Source organism: Scomber japonicus, chromosome 5, assembly GCF_027409825.1.
Source record: "Scomber japonicus isolate fScoJap1 chromosome 5, fScoJap1.pri, whole genome shotgun sequence".
Classification (NCBI taxonomy): Eukaryota; Metazoa; Chordata; class Actinopteri; order Scombriformes; family Scombridae; genus Scomber; species Scomber japonicus.
Window position 1 is genome coordinate 12,185,229 of NC_070582.1, and position 13,589 is coordinate 12,198,817.

At 36.9% G+C, this 13,589-nt stretch overlaps 1 protein-coding gene across 1 annotated transcript; it reads left to right on the forward strand.

Annotated features, from left to right (window-relative positions):
• The first annotated feature begins 6,823 nt into the window (after positions 1–6,823).
• LOC128359368 (protein mono-ADP-ribosyltransferase PARP6-like) lies at positions 6,824–13,163 on the forward strand. The gene is made up of 22 exons (XM_053319861.1): positions 6,824–6,847; positions 7,151–7,249; positions 7,448–7,542; positions 8,067–8,127; positions 8,217–8,307; positions 8,388–8,454; positions 8,616–8,765; positions 8,863–9,004; positions 10,202–10,333; positions 10,724–10,819; positions 10,926–11,018; positions 11,114–11,239; positions 11,338–11,403; positions 11,527–11,594; positions 11,720–11,768; positions 11,914–12,026; positions 12,134–12,206; positions 12,360–12,429; positions 12,539–12,618; positions 12,711–12,774; positions 12,876–12,960; positions 13,067–13,163. The coding sequence occupies exons 1-22, from the start codon at positions 6,824–6,826 to the stop codon at positions 13,161–13,163; spliced, it is 1,941 nt and encodes a 646-aa protein (XP_053175836.1).
• The last annotated feature ends 426 nt before the right edge of the window (positions 13,164–13,589 follow it).

Consider the following 13,589-nt stretch of genomic DNA (forward strand, 5'->3'; position numbering starts at 1 on the left):
TGCTGGGACGACAGGTTTTATTCCCACAAACTAACCGGGACTACTTTCCTGTGTGAAAAACGTCCGCTGAGTGAGGAAATAGGGCGCGACAAATCTGTTACTATTCGCTGTTTACACAGCACGATAAACGCATGTTTTTCACTCGGACTTGTTCTCGTAATGTTTATATCAAACTGAATGTCAAATTTACAGATAAACACGACCAATTCTGATGATAATAGAGGGAGGATACAGCGCAGGTGCAGGTGTAGTTCGCCCGGCCAATCACAAAGCTTTCAGTGGTACTTAAAGGTGAGCCTGGGTCATCGTGTCAGACCGGAGACATTTGAATTAAAGATCAACGGTCACTTGAAGCTAATTGACCCATATCTAATAACATTAAAAGAGCAATACATAGGAGAGAACGGGGTTGGTAGTCACACCTTTACTTTCCTTTGAATTCCTCATAAACTGTATACTGAATATATTCCCTTTTAATTTGTAATTGAAGCCTGAAGTGTCAGGCAGGAATAGAGTGGTCTTACTCTCCTTCAGCTGAGTCTGTTTAAAAGATATGGGCTGTTAAATATGTCTTGTGCACTTGTGACAACCGTCTCCATCGTGGGGTTGGTAGTCATATACTATAATAAAACAGGGACAACCATGGTTGATTGTCCCTGTTTTATTTTAATGGCTAAAAATGTATTTAATATGTTTAGTTACATTGAAATACAACAACCTAACACTTCTGATGCACCAAGAACACATAAACTGGACAAATAATTCCTATAAGTGCATTTTTTATCCTTATATTATAGTACATTTTCACCCCTCTGACTGCTCTGAGCATGACTTGTTTGTCTTCCTAACGAAGGTCCTACTCATTTTGCCATCTTAAAAGAAAGAAAGAACTAGATATATCACACCATATATGTATATATGCCAACATTTGACAACCAACCCCAAAGAAAATGTGACATGCATGCCCAACTGGGTTTTTTTTTTTTTTGCGACCAGCTGAGCAAACAACCACATGTTTTGGTGTAGCTAAGAAAAAAAAGCCTACCAAACTATCGCTCTCTCTTCACACTGTATCTCTCTTCATACTGTATACTTTTATCCAACACTTTTTTAACAGCGCCCTCTAGGGACCAAGATCTGAATGTGACAACCAACCCGTGTTCTCTCCTATTCATAATAACATGTATTTTATTTTTAATGGCTTCTAAACTTTTCCTACAAATAACTTTCACATGAACTCAAGACAAAAAGTGTAAATCTACATAAAGCTTCATAAATAAGTGTCTTGACATTGGTGAGAACAGATACTCCAGAGCAAACTCACACATGTAATTTGGTCCCTTTATCCTTCATTGGATCTCATTAACATAATGCAACATGACAGGTGAGCTTTTTCCTACTTTGTTTGTTTGTTTGTTTGTTTAACATTTCTTTCTTGTTTTTGTTTTCTTGTTGATGAAATTATTATTTTTTTCTATTTATTATGACAAATATAATATATTGTCAATATATTTTGGAAGCTGACAAGTAATCTCCTTTATGTGTTTTTTCATGTTAACCTTCATGTCGAACCATAATTTATGGTGGTTTAATGAGGTCAGCGGGGGTGGGATTGTGTTCTAGCAGCATGCTGCAATAGGGGAGGTTCATGTATTGTTTCAAAATTAGAAGGAAAGTGCAGCAAAGCTGAAAATTACATGTAGTGAAGTATGATCAGTCCAAAGCAACAATAGTTGCAAATTCTTTATCAGAGACAGTAATGCAAAGGCAATATTAACCTGCAAACCTGTTGCACAGATATGCAAACACATGTATTTTACTATCAAAATACACCAAAAATAGACTTCAGTGGATATACTGAACACATGCAACCCAACCATATATCTCAATGTCATTCTGCCATGTATACTATGATGTCCTATGTATTTATAGTTGAACCATGCTTGGCATCAGGTAGCATGGGCAGCATACTGTGTCTTAACATAAAACTAGATCTACCAGTACCATGCATGTTCAACACATTATCTTTCCTCTGTTATTTAATACAATTAAAATGTGCTGTCTCAGCTCTGCTCAGTAATACAATCAATTTGTTCACTGATATGATATGGACACCCATGGACACTGTGTGTGTGTGTGTTTGTGTGTGTCAGGATTTTTTTTTACATACTTAATATTTTAGCAGTCACAATTAATAAAAAATATTATGCATCACAATGTTTAAATTTAAGCTTGGTTTGCTCATCTACTGCAAAAGTGTTGTGGTAAGAGCAAAGCTGTGTTCTTAATTAGGCAGTCTGCCAATACTAATAATGGGAGCAAGTTTACTTATATTTACAGATTATTCATACATGTTTTGCAATGATCCCTCAAATCCGGTTATTAAGCACAGTACATCAGTGCAATGAAACAGTAAACTTTACTGGGAATTTAATAATTATGAATAATTATGATTAAAGAACATATATATAAGAAAGCATGTATGTGTATATCAAATATATACGCTGATTCTGATATATCTGTGATAATGGCCATTATAGACCATATCACAGATATAGGCCAATAATACTGGCTGATCAATATATCAGTCAGGCTCCACTTTAAGGTAACCTTACACCAACACCTGACGACAAATATGTAGTGAGTCCTGAGAGCCAAGTTTTAAAACAACCTAAAATAATTTCTAGAAATACAACTTGTCTATAAATTTGACAAGTAAATAATATAAATAGTATGTGACGCTTAACTAGTTAGAGATAAAAAAGAGGAAGTATTATCTCATCTGAATGTGTCTTTTATTCTTGGAACATGTGGATGCTGTGAGGTTTCAGGAGTCAGAAATCTGACTCCAAACTGACTGTCACCCTCCTTCCCTCCTTGTAAGGATGATTATATAACCTGAGTACCAGCTGGCTGGAAGCCACTGGGAACATAGAAATGTCTACAGCACCAGGCCTCCTGTTTAAGGGTTAAAATATTTCAAATTAATTATCTTAAAATGACCTCCTATTCACCAGTATTGCAGCATAGTTTTTACACGTTTTACAAATAGCACACAAGTCATTATCGTGGTGGGACATGAAATATGAATACTCTGATCTGTATCTGTACACACTGCAGTTGGTATCAATATAATCATATAGGTCAAAATTAATTATCCTTACTTACATTAATTTTGTTTCACATTCTTACATTTTCAGTTAAGTTCTCTGTCTATTAATTACACACTATATGTCCATATTACATAATATTTTAGTTTTGAGTATGTGGTGCGTTCAAACTGGAAAACTGACAAAAGTAAAAGTCAGCAAAACCAACAATTACATTTTTTGTGTGTTGTTGATGAAAGCTATTCTCCAACAATGCATAGCACAAAGAAAAAGAAGGCAAAAAAGTAAAACAAATTGTGATAAAGCAGCTTTATGAACAACCCAGACATAAAAAAAACTGTATTTAATAAGTGGAAATTGGCAGTGACCTTCCAGTTAGATTTTGATGCATACTACATATTACATAACTTCAAACAGCATACAAAGACAGTAAATAGTTATATATAGTGTATATGAATATTCTGCAGTATTGTGTGTTGGTCTCTCTCTGAACAACAGCTCCCTCTTGTGGGAGATTGGTTGAAGTGTCCTGTGCATTATTTATTCATTTATTGCTCTAAATTCTTGAATTAATATTTATGTATTTTTTATGTATTGTATATAATGCGTTTAGTTATGAGGCTCTACTTGAAAACCTGCCTCGTTAGCTCCAACCTCTGATTATCCCAAATCATAATTATTCTAATGTCAGGTCATAGGACGCTAAACCACATGTTCAAACCAGTTTTAATAATTTCTTAAATAAAAATCTTCTTCTTCTCTCAAAGTAAATGAGCTGCAGTTGAAGATTTCATTGTATTTAAAAATTACATTTTCTTCTCTTTGTAATGTGATTTTGATCCATAAAGTGTCCCGGTGGCCCAATGGTTAATTCGCATACCATTTAACAGTAGGGGAGACCAGATATGGTTGTAACACTTTTAGCAATTTTCCCAATAAATCAGAAACCGTCTACACTAGAACAGCCAATTTGTTATATTAAAAACTTTAATGTGTCAACTACAGAAACAATGTATGAAAGTGCTTTTAAGAAATATATTCAGGTTTCAAAATGCATCTAAAGACAGTGACTCCAATGTTACAACCGTCCCAGTGTACAGGGACAGTTGTAACACATGCCAGGGACGGTTGTAACATGTCTACAAGGCTGCATAATTAAGAAATAAATAATTAATCAACAATATCCAAAAGGGTAAATATTACTCAGCATTCTTATGAAAGCAGTACAGGGTCACTTGTCAAGTGCCATATGATTTGGCCGCTGCCCTGACTGTCTTTCCCTGCTTCACTTCATCTGAAGCCCTCTCCAGCACAGGAAGTGGGACTCCCCTGTCTGTCTTCTTCTTTCTGATATTTGGCATGTTGTAAGCAAACAAGTGTTTAAACTGACTATTATCATGCAACATCTCTTAACAACTTTTTAATAATTAAAACAAGCATATAATCTAGTTTATATGGGCATTTAGGTTTTCAAAGATATAAATTAAACTAAAAGAAATGTTTGACATTTCAAACATGGCTTGTGATGGCATTCACACTACCGGCTGCAAGGCGACAGGCTACAATTCATTGTCAGCGGAAGTCAGCAACATGGAGCTATGCTTCTGACACCTGACACTTGTCGCTGCGTGTGTACAAATAAGCCAGCCTAAACTAGTAAGCTAGTAATAATAAATAATAAGACACAGTGAAGCATCAACCAATCACATTTCACCATTCCTGTTTGGCTAGTTGTGGTGAAGTTATTTAGTTAGCTGATGTTATGCTAGCTAAGGTTAGCTTTTGTGCATCATAAAGTGAGAACACTGCATGACACAGGGACAGTTGTAACAAGGCGTTACAACTGTCCCTGTGTCACCAGTCATGTTTCTCCCTCATGCTATAGAGCTTGACTGCTGACTAGACACATGTTAACCATTTCTATTTTTAGCTTACAAAACAGTGAATTCAGTAATAACTGTTTGAATTCTTATATATTTGATATCATGACAGTATCCAAAAAATACATCTGATAGAAAAATCAAAATTTTTACCTCAAAAAACACACCTTTGTGTTGCAGATTTGTCTCTTTTTTGAGGGCAAGAAGATAATCTAACTAGGCTTGTGCACAGTAAGTGTCATCACTCTAGCTTGTTTCTGATTGGAGCAATTTGAGGTGTTACAACCGTCCCGTGTTACAACTGTACCTGGTCTCCCCTAACATCTCAGTCGTAACTCTCTCTCCACAAAAATGTCTCTCTATATCTCTAATGTTGACATCAAATTTCAAAACGGGGAAATTGTAAAAAGAGAGAAATCCTGATCTGAATTTGACTACTAAAGGATTCACTAACTTATATTTATTTCAGTTTATTTTCATATCTTGAATGTCTCTGCATATCTCTTTAATAAATATAGTCGATATTGTATTGAGCTTGGAGTAATCTGACATCTGTATCTGTCACTGTGAACCTGTTGTTCATTTAACTAAGACTGAATTTAAGGCCAGAAGGAAGGTGTATAAAATGACAAAATTACAACACCATAAAACTGTACAAAACAGTCCAATGCAACAGCTGTGTAACAAATGCTACCTGTGTGAACCTCACAATGTTGTGTTGACACTGTTTTTCAGAGGCGTCATCTCACTTCCGAAGAAATTTCAATTGCTTTGTATTGGATTTGATTATATTCTCGGTTGTTCAATCATAGATTTGGATTTGAAAGCTGCAATATAAAATACAAGGGTTCATGATATACCCACCATAAATAAACACTGCTACATATAACTCCCACTCGTGTCTAAGTGGATTACTCTGGAAAAGCACTTGTTGAAAGAAGACTTGCACAGATGTATTCAGACCTAGAAGTGGCTAATCTGTCCAGACTGTAAAGCAGCAGGCGGCCGCTAACAAGGCTAACTGCCGATTAAGGTCAGACTGCCACACAGCAGACAGATAGGAAGACTAATAAATGCCAAACATCACCCGGGGATCTTTGTTCTCATCACAGTCTTAACACTCATTCATGAACTTGACTGTCTAGATGTCTGGGGGATAACATGATTTCTTTACTGAATATAATGTATAATCAGTGCAGACAATGGCACTCATGTCACACAAATAGGATAGTGGTAATGTAAAAAAAAAAATTCAAAAAAAAAGGTCTCATCCTCATCCTCTCCTCTGTCTGGACCAGGTTCAGCTGATCAATATCCGCAGCCAATCATGTGACACTGGAGTCTGAGACTGAACATGTGGCACTTCCTCCTGAGGGGGAGAGGACAGCCACACTGAGACAGGCAGCAGAGACATCAAACAGGATTATTCCTTTGTTTTTGTGATTTGAAGATCACTGTGAAGATTTTGTGTTTGTTTTTTTAATAATATTACATTATTTGTTCAAGTGGAAAATGTGGAAGCTCCAGATTTGTCTCAGAAAGGAAAGGTAAGAACCCAACTTCTATAGTTTTGTGCCAAAAACATCAACTTCTCCTTTAATGAATAGTTTCTTTTCCTTTTTTCTTGATGTCCTCTTTGTTAAAGGCAGCAACAAGACAACAATCATCTTAATAATTAATATATTTCTACATTTAGAAGAAAATACTTGCAGCAATATGTTCACTAAATATATTTATATACTTATCTTCTAGATTGCTAATTAAGTCAACTATGTTTTTCTCCAGCATAGGGTTTAATTATATCAGCCACGGTGAAGTGAACATTTGCTGAAGATGAGCAAGACAACTGAACACATGGTGAGTCAATAAGCATGAAATTCTCATCTTCTTTTTCTTATTTCACATTGTTAATATCACAGACTATTTATAGCTCCAAAAAGAAGACACCGTATAGTACAGCTTTCTTGTCTTTATTAACTAACGTGTGGTACTTACATACATCATATCCAGCACTGTCACAGAGTATTTTACTCTCAAAATTTCCTGCAAATATATTAAAATCAGTGGCAATCTCAGCTGTACAGTCAGTCTACTTTATTTGGTTGGACGGAGGGAAGGAACACATTAGCTGTGTAAATAAGAGCATCTTTTGATTGACAGCTTTCCCAATTAAACCGACAGGAGACTGAGTGTCAGCAGTGGACAGAGAACCAAACTGATGAGGACTCTGACACAGAAGAGATCCTGTGTGAAATCCATGTAAATATCACTTTCATTATCACACTTAGGAATACGTAATTAAATTAAAGACTTTATGAAAATGTGAAACTCCACAAAACAAACACACATTTTGTTAAACTTCTGTAGAAGTCAGTAAGTGGTTCAATCCTTCAGTCTCCTGTATAGCGCTGAGCTGTTTGGACCGTAGGGTAATTGTGTTAATGTTTGTCTTGGCAGGAGAGCTATGCCACTGACCTGTATCGCCACCCCCAGCTGGACGCAGACATCGAGGCTGTCAGGATGCTGTATTCAGACTCTGCAGTATCCATCAGGTGAGTGTCTGAACCTTTTAACTTTTCATGGCCTTAAGGAAAGAAATCTCTGCTGCTTTTATGCACGATTAAAGATCCCCTACAGACATGTTTAAGACATAAAAAATACTTTGAATGCTTTGAATACTCAATTGCCTCTTTAAAGTCCTTAAAATCATATCTACTCCTCTGAATTGCAAATATATGAATATTATATCAATATTTCTCATTTTAAAAGTTTAACTGTTGTCTTCTACTTCACTTTAAACCCCCTTCTCAGTGTATGTGCACAGGAGACTTCAGGTATCTACATCACATTTGTTGAATATTGGGGCACAATTGGCTCCAAACTAGTTGTGATGTCAATAAATCATAATTATATACACACGCCTTTATCTCAAATTTTCAATGAGCTGAGATAAACCTTCTTCAGCAGATGAATGTGAAAATAGTGTCAAACTGCAAATAGATCATCAGAAACAATAAAAAAAACACATGTTTGAGTGGAAGGGGACTTTAATTTTTGTGTTCTTTTTTCCTACTAGGGAGTACGGGTCTATAGAGGATGTGGATATTGACTTAAACATTAATGCCAACGTTTTGGGGGTAAGTTGAAGTGAAAATACACACAATTCTAGTAACATCTTTGCTGTCATGGACTTTTTTAATAGGTCAACACTGTTTGGTCTCCACAGGTGGAGGTGGCCGAAGCCTGGAGGATTAAACCATCAGAGCCAATCATTATTCGCCTTCACTTTTCTATTTCTCAGTATCTTGACGGACCTGGTGAGTACCACCAAATTGTTGCAAACAGGATATACTATACATCAATGTGACACCTGATTCAGTGACGTTTCTCCCCACAGCACCTTCAGTTGAAGTCTTTCAGTCGTCCAATACAGATCATTTCTGTTTTGGGAAACAACTACAAAAGTGAGTGTATTATCATTTTTATGATGAGATTGTCTCCTATTACATTGTCCAAATGGAAATTTCAAACCATTTGGTTCAGAGATAGAAAATATTTCACTGTATTTTATTCATAGACCACCCACTGGTTGCACAAAGACTAACCCTTCACTTCTGTTCTCTAGTATTCTTACAGTCTTCATAGCTCGGGAGTGGAAACATCTGACTAATGAGAACATCGTAGTCCAACAGAAGAACAGACACACTTGGTTCAGGCCCGGTGGAACCATCAAGAAATTTCGTGCACGATTTAGCATCTGGCTCCCACTGTCTAAGTATGTGACAGTACAGTATGTGCAGCTCCAGTTTACTGCTGACTGAATTTGTTCTTAGGAATTAAATTGCTTCCTCCCCCTTGTCCACCGTGAGTAGATCCAGCGAGTTCCAGGGACCTACTGTGAGGAACAGGATCGATTTGCCTGCAATGAAACTAAATCATTTCACAAATCATACAACTGCCTATACCATCAAGAATCCCAAAGGGGAGCTCTTCACCTACACACCCAGTGGAAAGGTAAATTAAAGATGTACTTCAAAATACATTTCTGTGAGATTTGCTGAAATATTTTATGGCTACTTCTGTGCTTCAATGAAAATGCCTGCACACTCACTCCGAGCCACAAACCAGGACAACATTTTGATCCAACTTGAATTTTCTGTATTGCACTTTTGTGCTTGCAACTTTCCATGTCATCATCTCTCCTATTCCTTCTTTAGTCCTGGATGTATTGGTAATGCTTTGTTATACAGATCCCTTGTGATGGTCAGTTTCTAGGGCATTTTAAAGAAAGATTGGTGCAATTTGATAGAATTATGTAGAAAAACTAGGGAAAAAATATTTTAATTTGGTAAGTGCCCACTCATTTTATTAGGGTTGAAATAAATCTTCACTTACTAACTGCTCTCTGTGCCTATTGGCATGTGGGGCACCAGCAAAAGATCTTAACTCTTGCCTGTTAAGGTTGAACATTTGGATGGTATCCAAGGTCTGCTTCAGGCCTCTTATCTCTCCACTGTTCAATGCCAGGTGTCTTTGTTTGTTCGTTCCTCCTTTGGGTATTATGCCTCCCTTCCCCATCCAGTGTACGCTCCCTGAAGGATTGCCATGTTGTTGTTGTCACTGACCCCAAGAACTATACCAACAGGAGCTTAGTCTCCTGGTAGAGATGGCCAAGTCGGTCAGGTCGAAAGGTAGAGGCCCGGCAAAGTGCAATCCTTTGGTTCTTAAGGTTGGGAATTGGGCACAGGGCTAACAACCCCAGTCCCGGAGAACACTGACAGAAAAAGCAGCAAAGGGAATAAATACTACACTTTGCAATGGTCTTCCAGAGTCACTGGGTCATACTCAAATGAATGTCAGTAGTGAAATTAGCTGACAAGAAGGTGGAGGTCCACCAAATGCAAGATCAGGATTGGTTACTGAAATGAGAGAACCCTTGACAATTATACTACTGACATAAACTATGATAAACCAGTTTTCAGGGTGTAGTTTTGTGTTCCAAACTACATTAGCATATTGGATTAGATATTGCAAATTAAGAACCACATATGAAAGTAATTCAACCAACTTTGTTCCAAAAGTGAAAATGGACCATCACACTGACACATTGCAGGAATTTACTATATAGCGAATTCAGCTACCTGTAAAATAAAATAAAATAAAAGGTTACCAAATCATTTAACCACAGTGTTTGTGTCTCTTCCTCCACAGAGGGTGGTGGTGTCAGCAGTGAAGTCATCGGCACAGCTTAGCACCAAACAGCTGATAGAACTGCTTTTCTCCTCCCAGGCCATCAGACACTGTAAGGCCACTCCTTCTCTACAACATGGCTTCTTGGTGCAGGTAAAGCATCGATCATCTTGAAAGGATAATAACACAGTTACAATTTTATATTTTCAGATGTTTAACAGATGTTTATTTAAATGTAAAAGTTCCACACTGCAGGTTTAAATTTCCTCTCTGCTCAAAAATGTCTGTTAAAGGTGGGAAGTGTCTCTGTGCTCATGTTAAATCTCAGAATAAGATGTATGCCTATGCTCACAGGTTTGATTTGTCAGCATAATTAGCCAATTGTGAACTTATATGATTTGAAGCTTCCAGTGCACATAGAGTGGATTTTTCAGTAAATTGGAGACATCTTGTGTCCAGCAGTTAAACTTTTGAAATCAACAATATTGGCATATTCATAGATTCACCGAGGGAGAACACATTTGTTTTTCATTGTGTATGTAGATAATGAGGTATGCTGAACAGAGGATCCCCACACTGAATGAATACTGTGTGGTCTGTGATGAGCGACATGTGTTTCAGAATGGCCAGATGTTAAAGGTACACTCCTGAACAGAAATGTGGTTGTGATAAAGTGGCTTATTCACTGAAATAAAACAAAAAGACTGTGCTTTCATTGTTACTATTCTGCTGTGTGTGTTTCTAGTCAGCAGTTTGCACCAGGGAACTCTGTGTCTTTTCCTTTTATACGTTGGGGGTTATGTCTGGAGTTACGGAGGACGTTGCTACCGGTGCAGAGGTCTGTAATACACCCATAATTAGTCGTCTTAAATAGTGGGTGATAATAATGAAATATGTATATCAATCTGTATATCAATCATTTCTGTCCTACAGGTTGTTGACCTGCTGGTGGCTATGTGCAGAGCTGCTCTTCAATCTTCACGCAAGGGCATCATATTTGAACCGTATCCATCTGTTGTTGACCCATGCAACCCCAAAACCCTGGCCTTTAGTCCAAAGGTATAATCTGAACCAATCTAATTTATTACTGGCTTGATTTGAATGGAATATTCGGTGTGTGTTTATTTATTCTGAGTCGTGATGTTTTCTTGTGGCAGAGAAAGAGCTACGACAGGCTTCAAAAGGCTCTAGACGGTGTCTTGTTAATCAGAAGAATGGCACAGGTGACTGAACTTCAATAAAATCTTACACTCATGACACCATTTTCAAGATTCACATCAGGCTCTGCGTTTCTGATAATAATAAGAAAGGTGGTTAATATCTCCTTGACTTTGTTTTATACGCAGGGTCCGTATTGTGAACTAAAGAAGCAGATGGACAAGATCGACCCTCTCGCTTATCCCTTACTGCAGTGGTAAGGGACACAATCTCAACTAGCATTTCAATCATATTTTTATTAGTTCATAAAGTTTGCATTTTATCATATAAGAGTGTTTCTTAGATTCATATCCAGATGTTTGTTTGTATGTTTGACAACAGGATTTTAGCCAGCAACAGGTCACACATTGTCAAACTTCCACTGAACAGGGTACGATGCAGCAGTTTACAGTTAGAATGTGTTTGCTTAAAAAGTAGTCCATTAGTAGCAGCCACATATTAGACGAAGTTTATATTTCATATAGACTTAAATTTTATACTAATTTATGTATTTTTAATCATTTGGTGCACACTAGCAACTGAAGTTTATGCACACGCCTCATCAGTTCCTACTGATCAGCAGCCCCCCATCCAAAGAGGCTCGTTTTCAAACTGCCAGGAAACTTTTTGGCAGCACGTTTGCTTTCCAGTGAGTAAAATCAAAGCTGGGACACTGAAAAGACACATCCATATCAATACGTACACACAGAACAGAATCCTTGCTGTATGTTCAGACCTTTTTCTCTTTTCTTTCAGTGGTTCCCACATTGAAAACTGGCATTCGATTTTACGAAATGGGCTGATTAATGCCTCTTATACAAAACTGCAGGTAGAGTATGAGGTTAATGTAAACCTACTAATTGCACAGTGGAGATTTTGTAGATAAAAGGGTTAAACGGGAAGTTAGACCTATGACACCTGTTTGAAACTAAACAGAAGTTTTCATTGGCTGTAATCTAACCTTTTGTGTGTCTTATTTAAGCTTCATGGAGCTGCATATGGGAAAGGCATCTATTTAAGCCCAATCTCAAGCATATCATTTGGATATTCTGGTATGAATGTACATTGTAAAACATTTACTAATATTCTAAATATAAAACTGTATAATAATTTCTTATTGGGTCTGGTGTGTTTTTTAAAATATATCCTTTGCTTTGTTAGAGATGGGTAAAGGACGACACCAAATGCCAACCAAAGAAGAACTCATACAGAAAAACAACCGAATAAACAAAATCAAACAGGTAAATCATCATTCATATTTATCCAAAATTTGTCTGGATGCAGATCCTCTATCGTTCTTCATTTCTCATCTTATACTCTCTGCCTGTCATAGGAGCAACCGGGACATGTCAGGTTTCTGCAGAGCAGGAACCTAAACTGCATTGCACTCTGTGAAGGTAAATACGAGTAAATACTGTCACGCAATTTGCTGTTGATTTTTTAAAAATAAATCAATTTTATAAATAATTTTATAAAAGGTGTTTGTGTGTTTTAACAGTCATAACTTCAAAGGACCTTCAAAAACATGGCAACATTTGGGTGTGTCCGATATCCGACCATGTGTGTACACGTTTCCTCTTTGTGTGAGTTCAACATGACACACATGGGACACATCTGCCTAAAAAAAACTTTTCTGTCTGGACTGAATTTCAGTTTCCGACAACCGTTTCCTGTTTTTGTTTTTCACAGGTATGAAAATGGCCAAGTGGGAGATGTCCACATCAACACTCAGGAAGCCAGCATCCACAAGGAAATTTTACAGGTCATTGCTACAAACCCATGCTAAGAAGTCCAAATTTAAGATGAGAACATGAACTAACTTACGTCTGATCATTAAACAATGCCAGCTGTCTGATATTGCTCTTGTCAAAATTGTTTTACATTGAACCACTAAACCCTGTGAAGCATTTATTATTTCAGCATTCAGTTACTTTTATATTAGATGGCTTAAACTAAATCTTATCATATGTTGTGTTGTGCCGATACAGAAACTGTTTGTTTTGCCTTATATGCTAATTCACAGTCTGGTGTAATTTAATCTGTCTACCACCAGTGTCATAACTGTATGTAAGCACATATTTTGTAACTGTTTTATAACCACAGAGTTTTTAAATAAAGTTTTTACAATCTTTGCTCTTTTTCTTGCAATTGAATACAGTGCTTTCTTCACACACAGCTGCCCCACAACTCCTTATTTTGGTGTTTTTGTAAT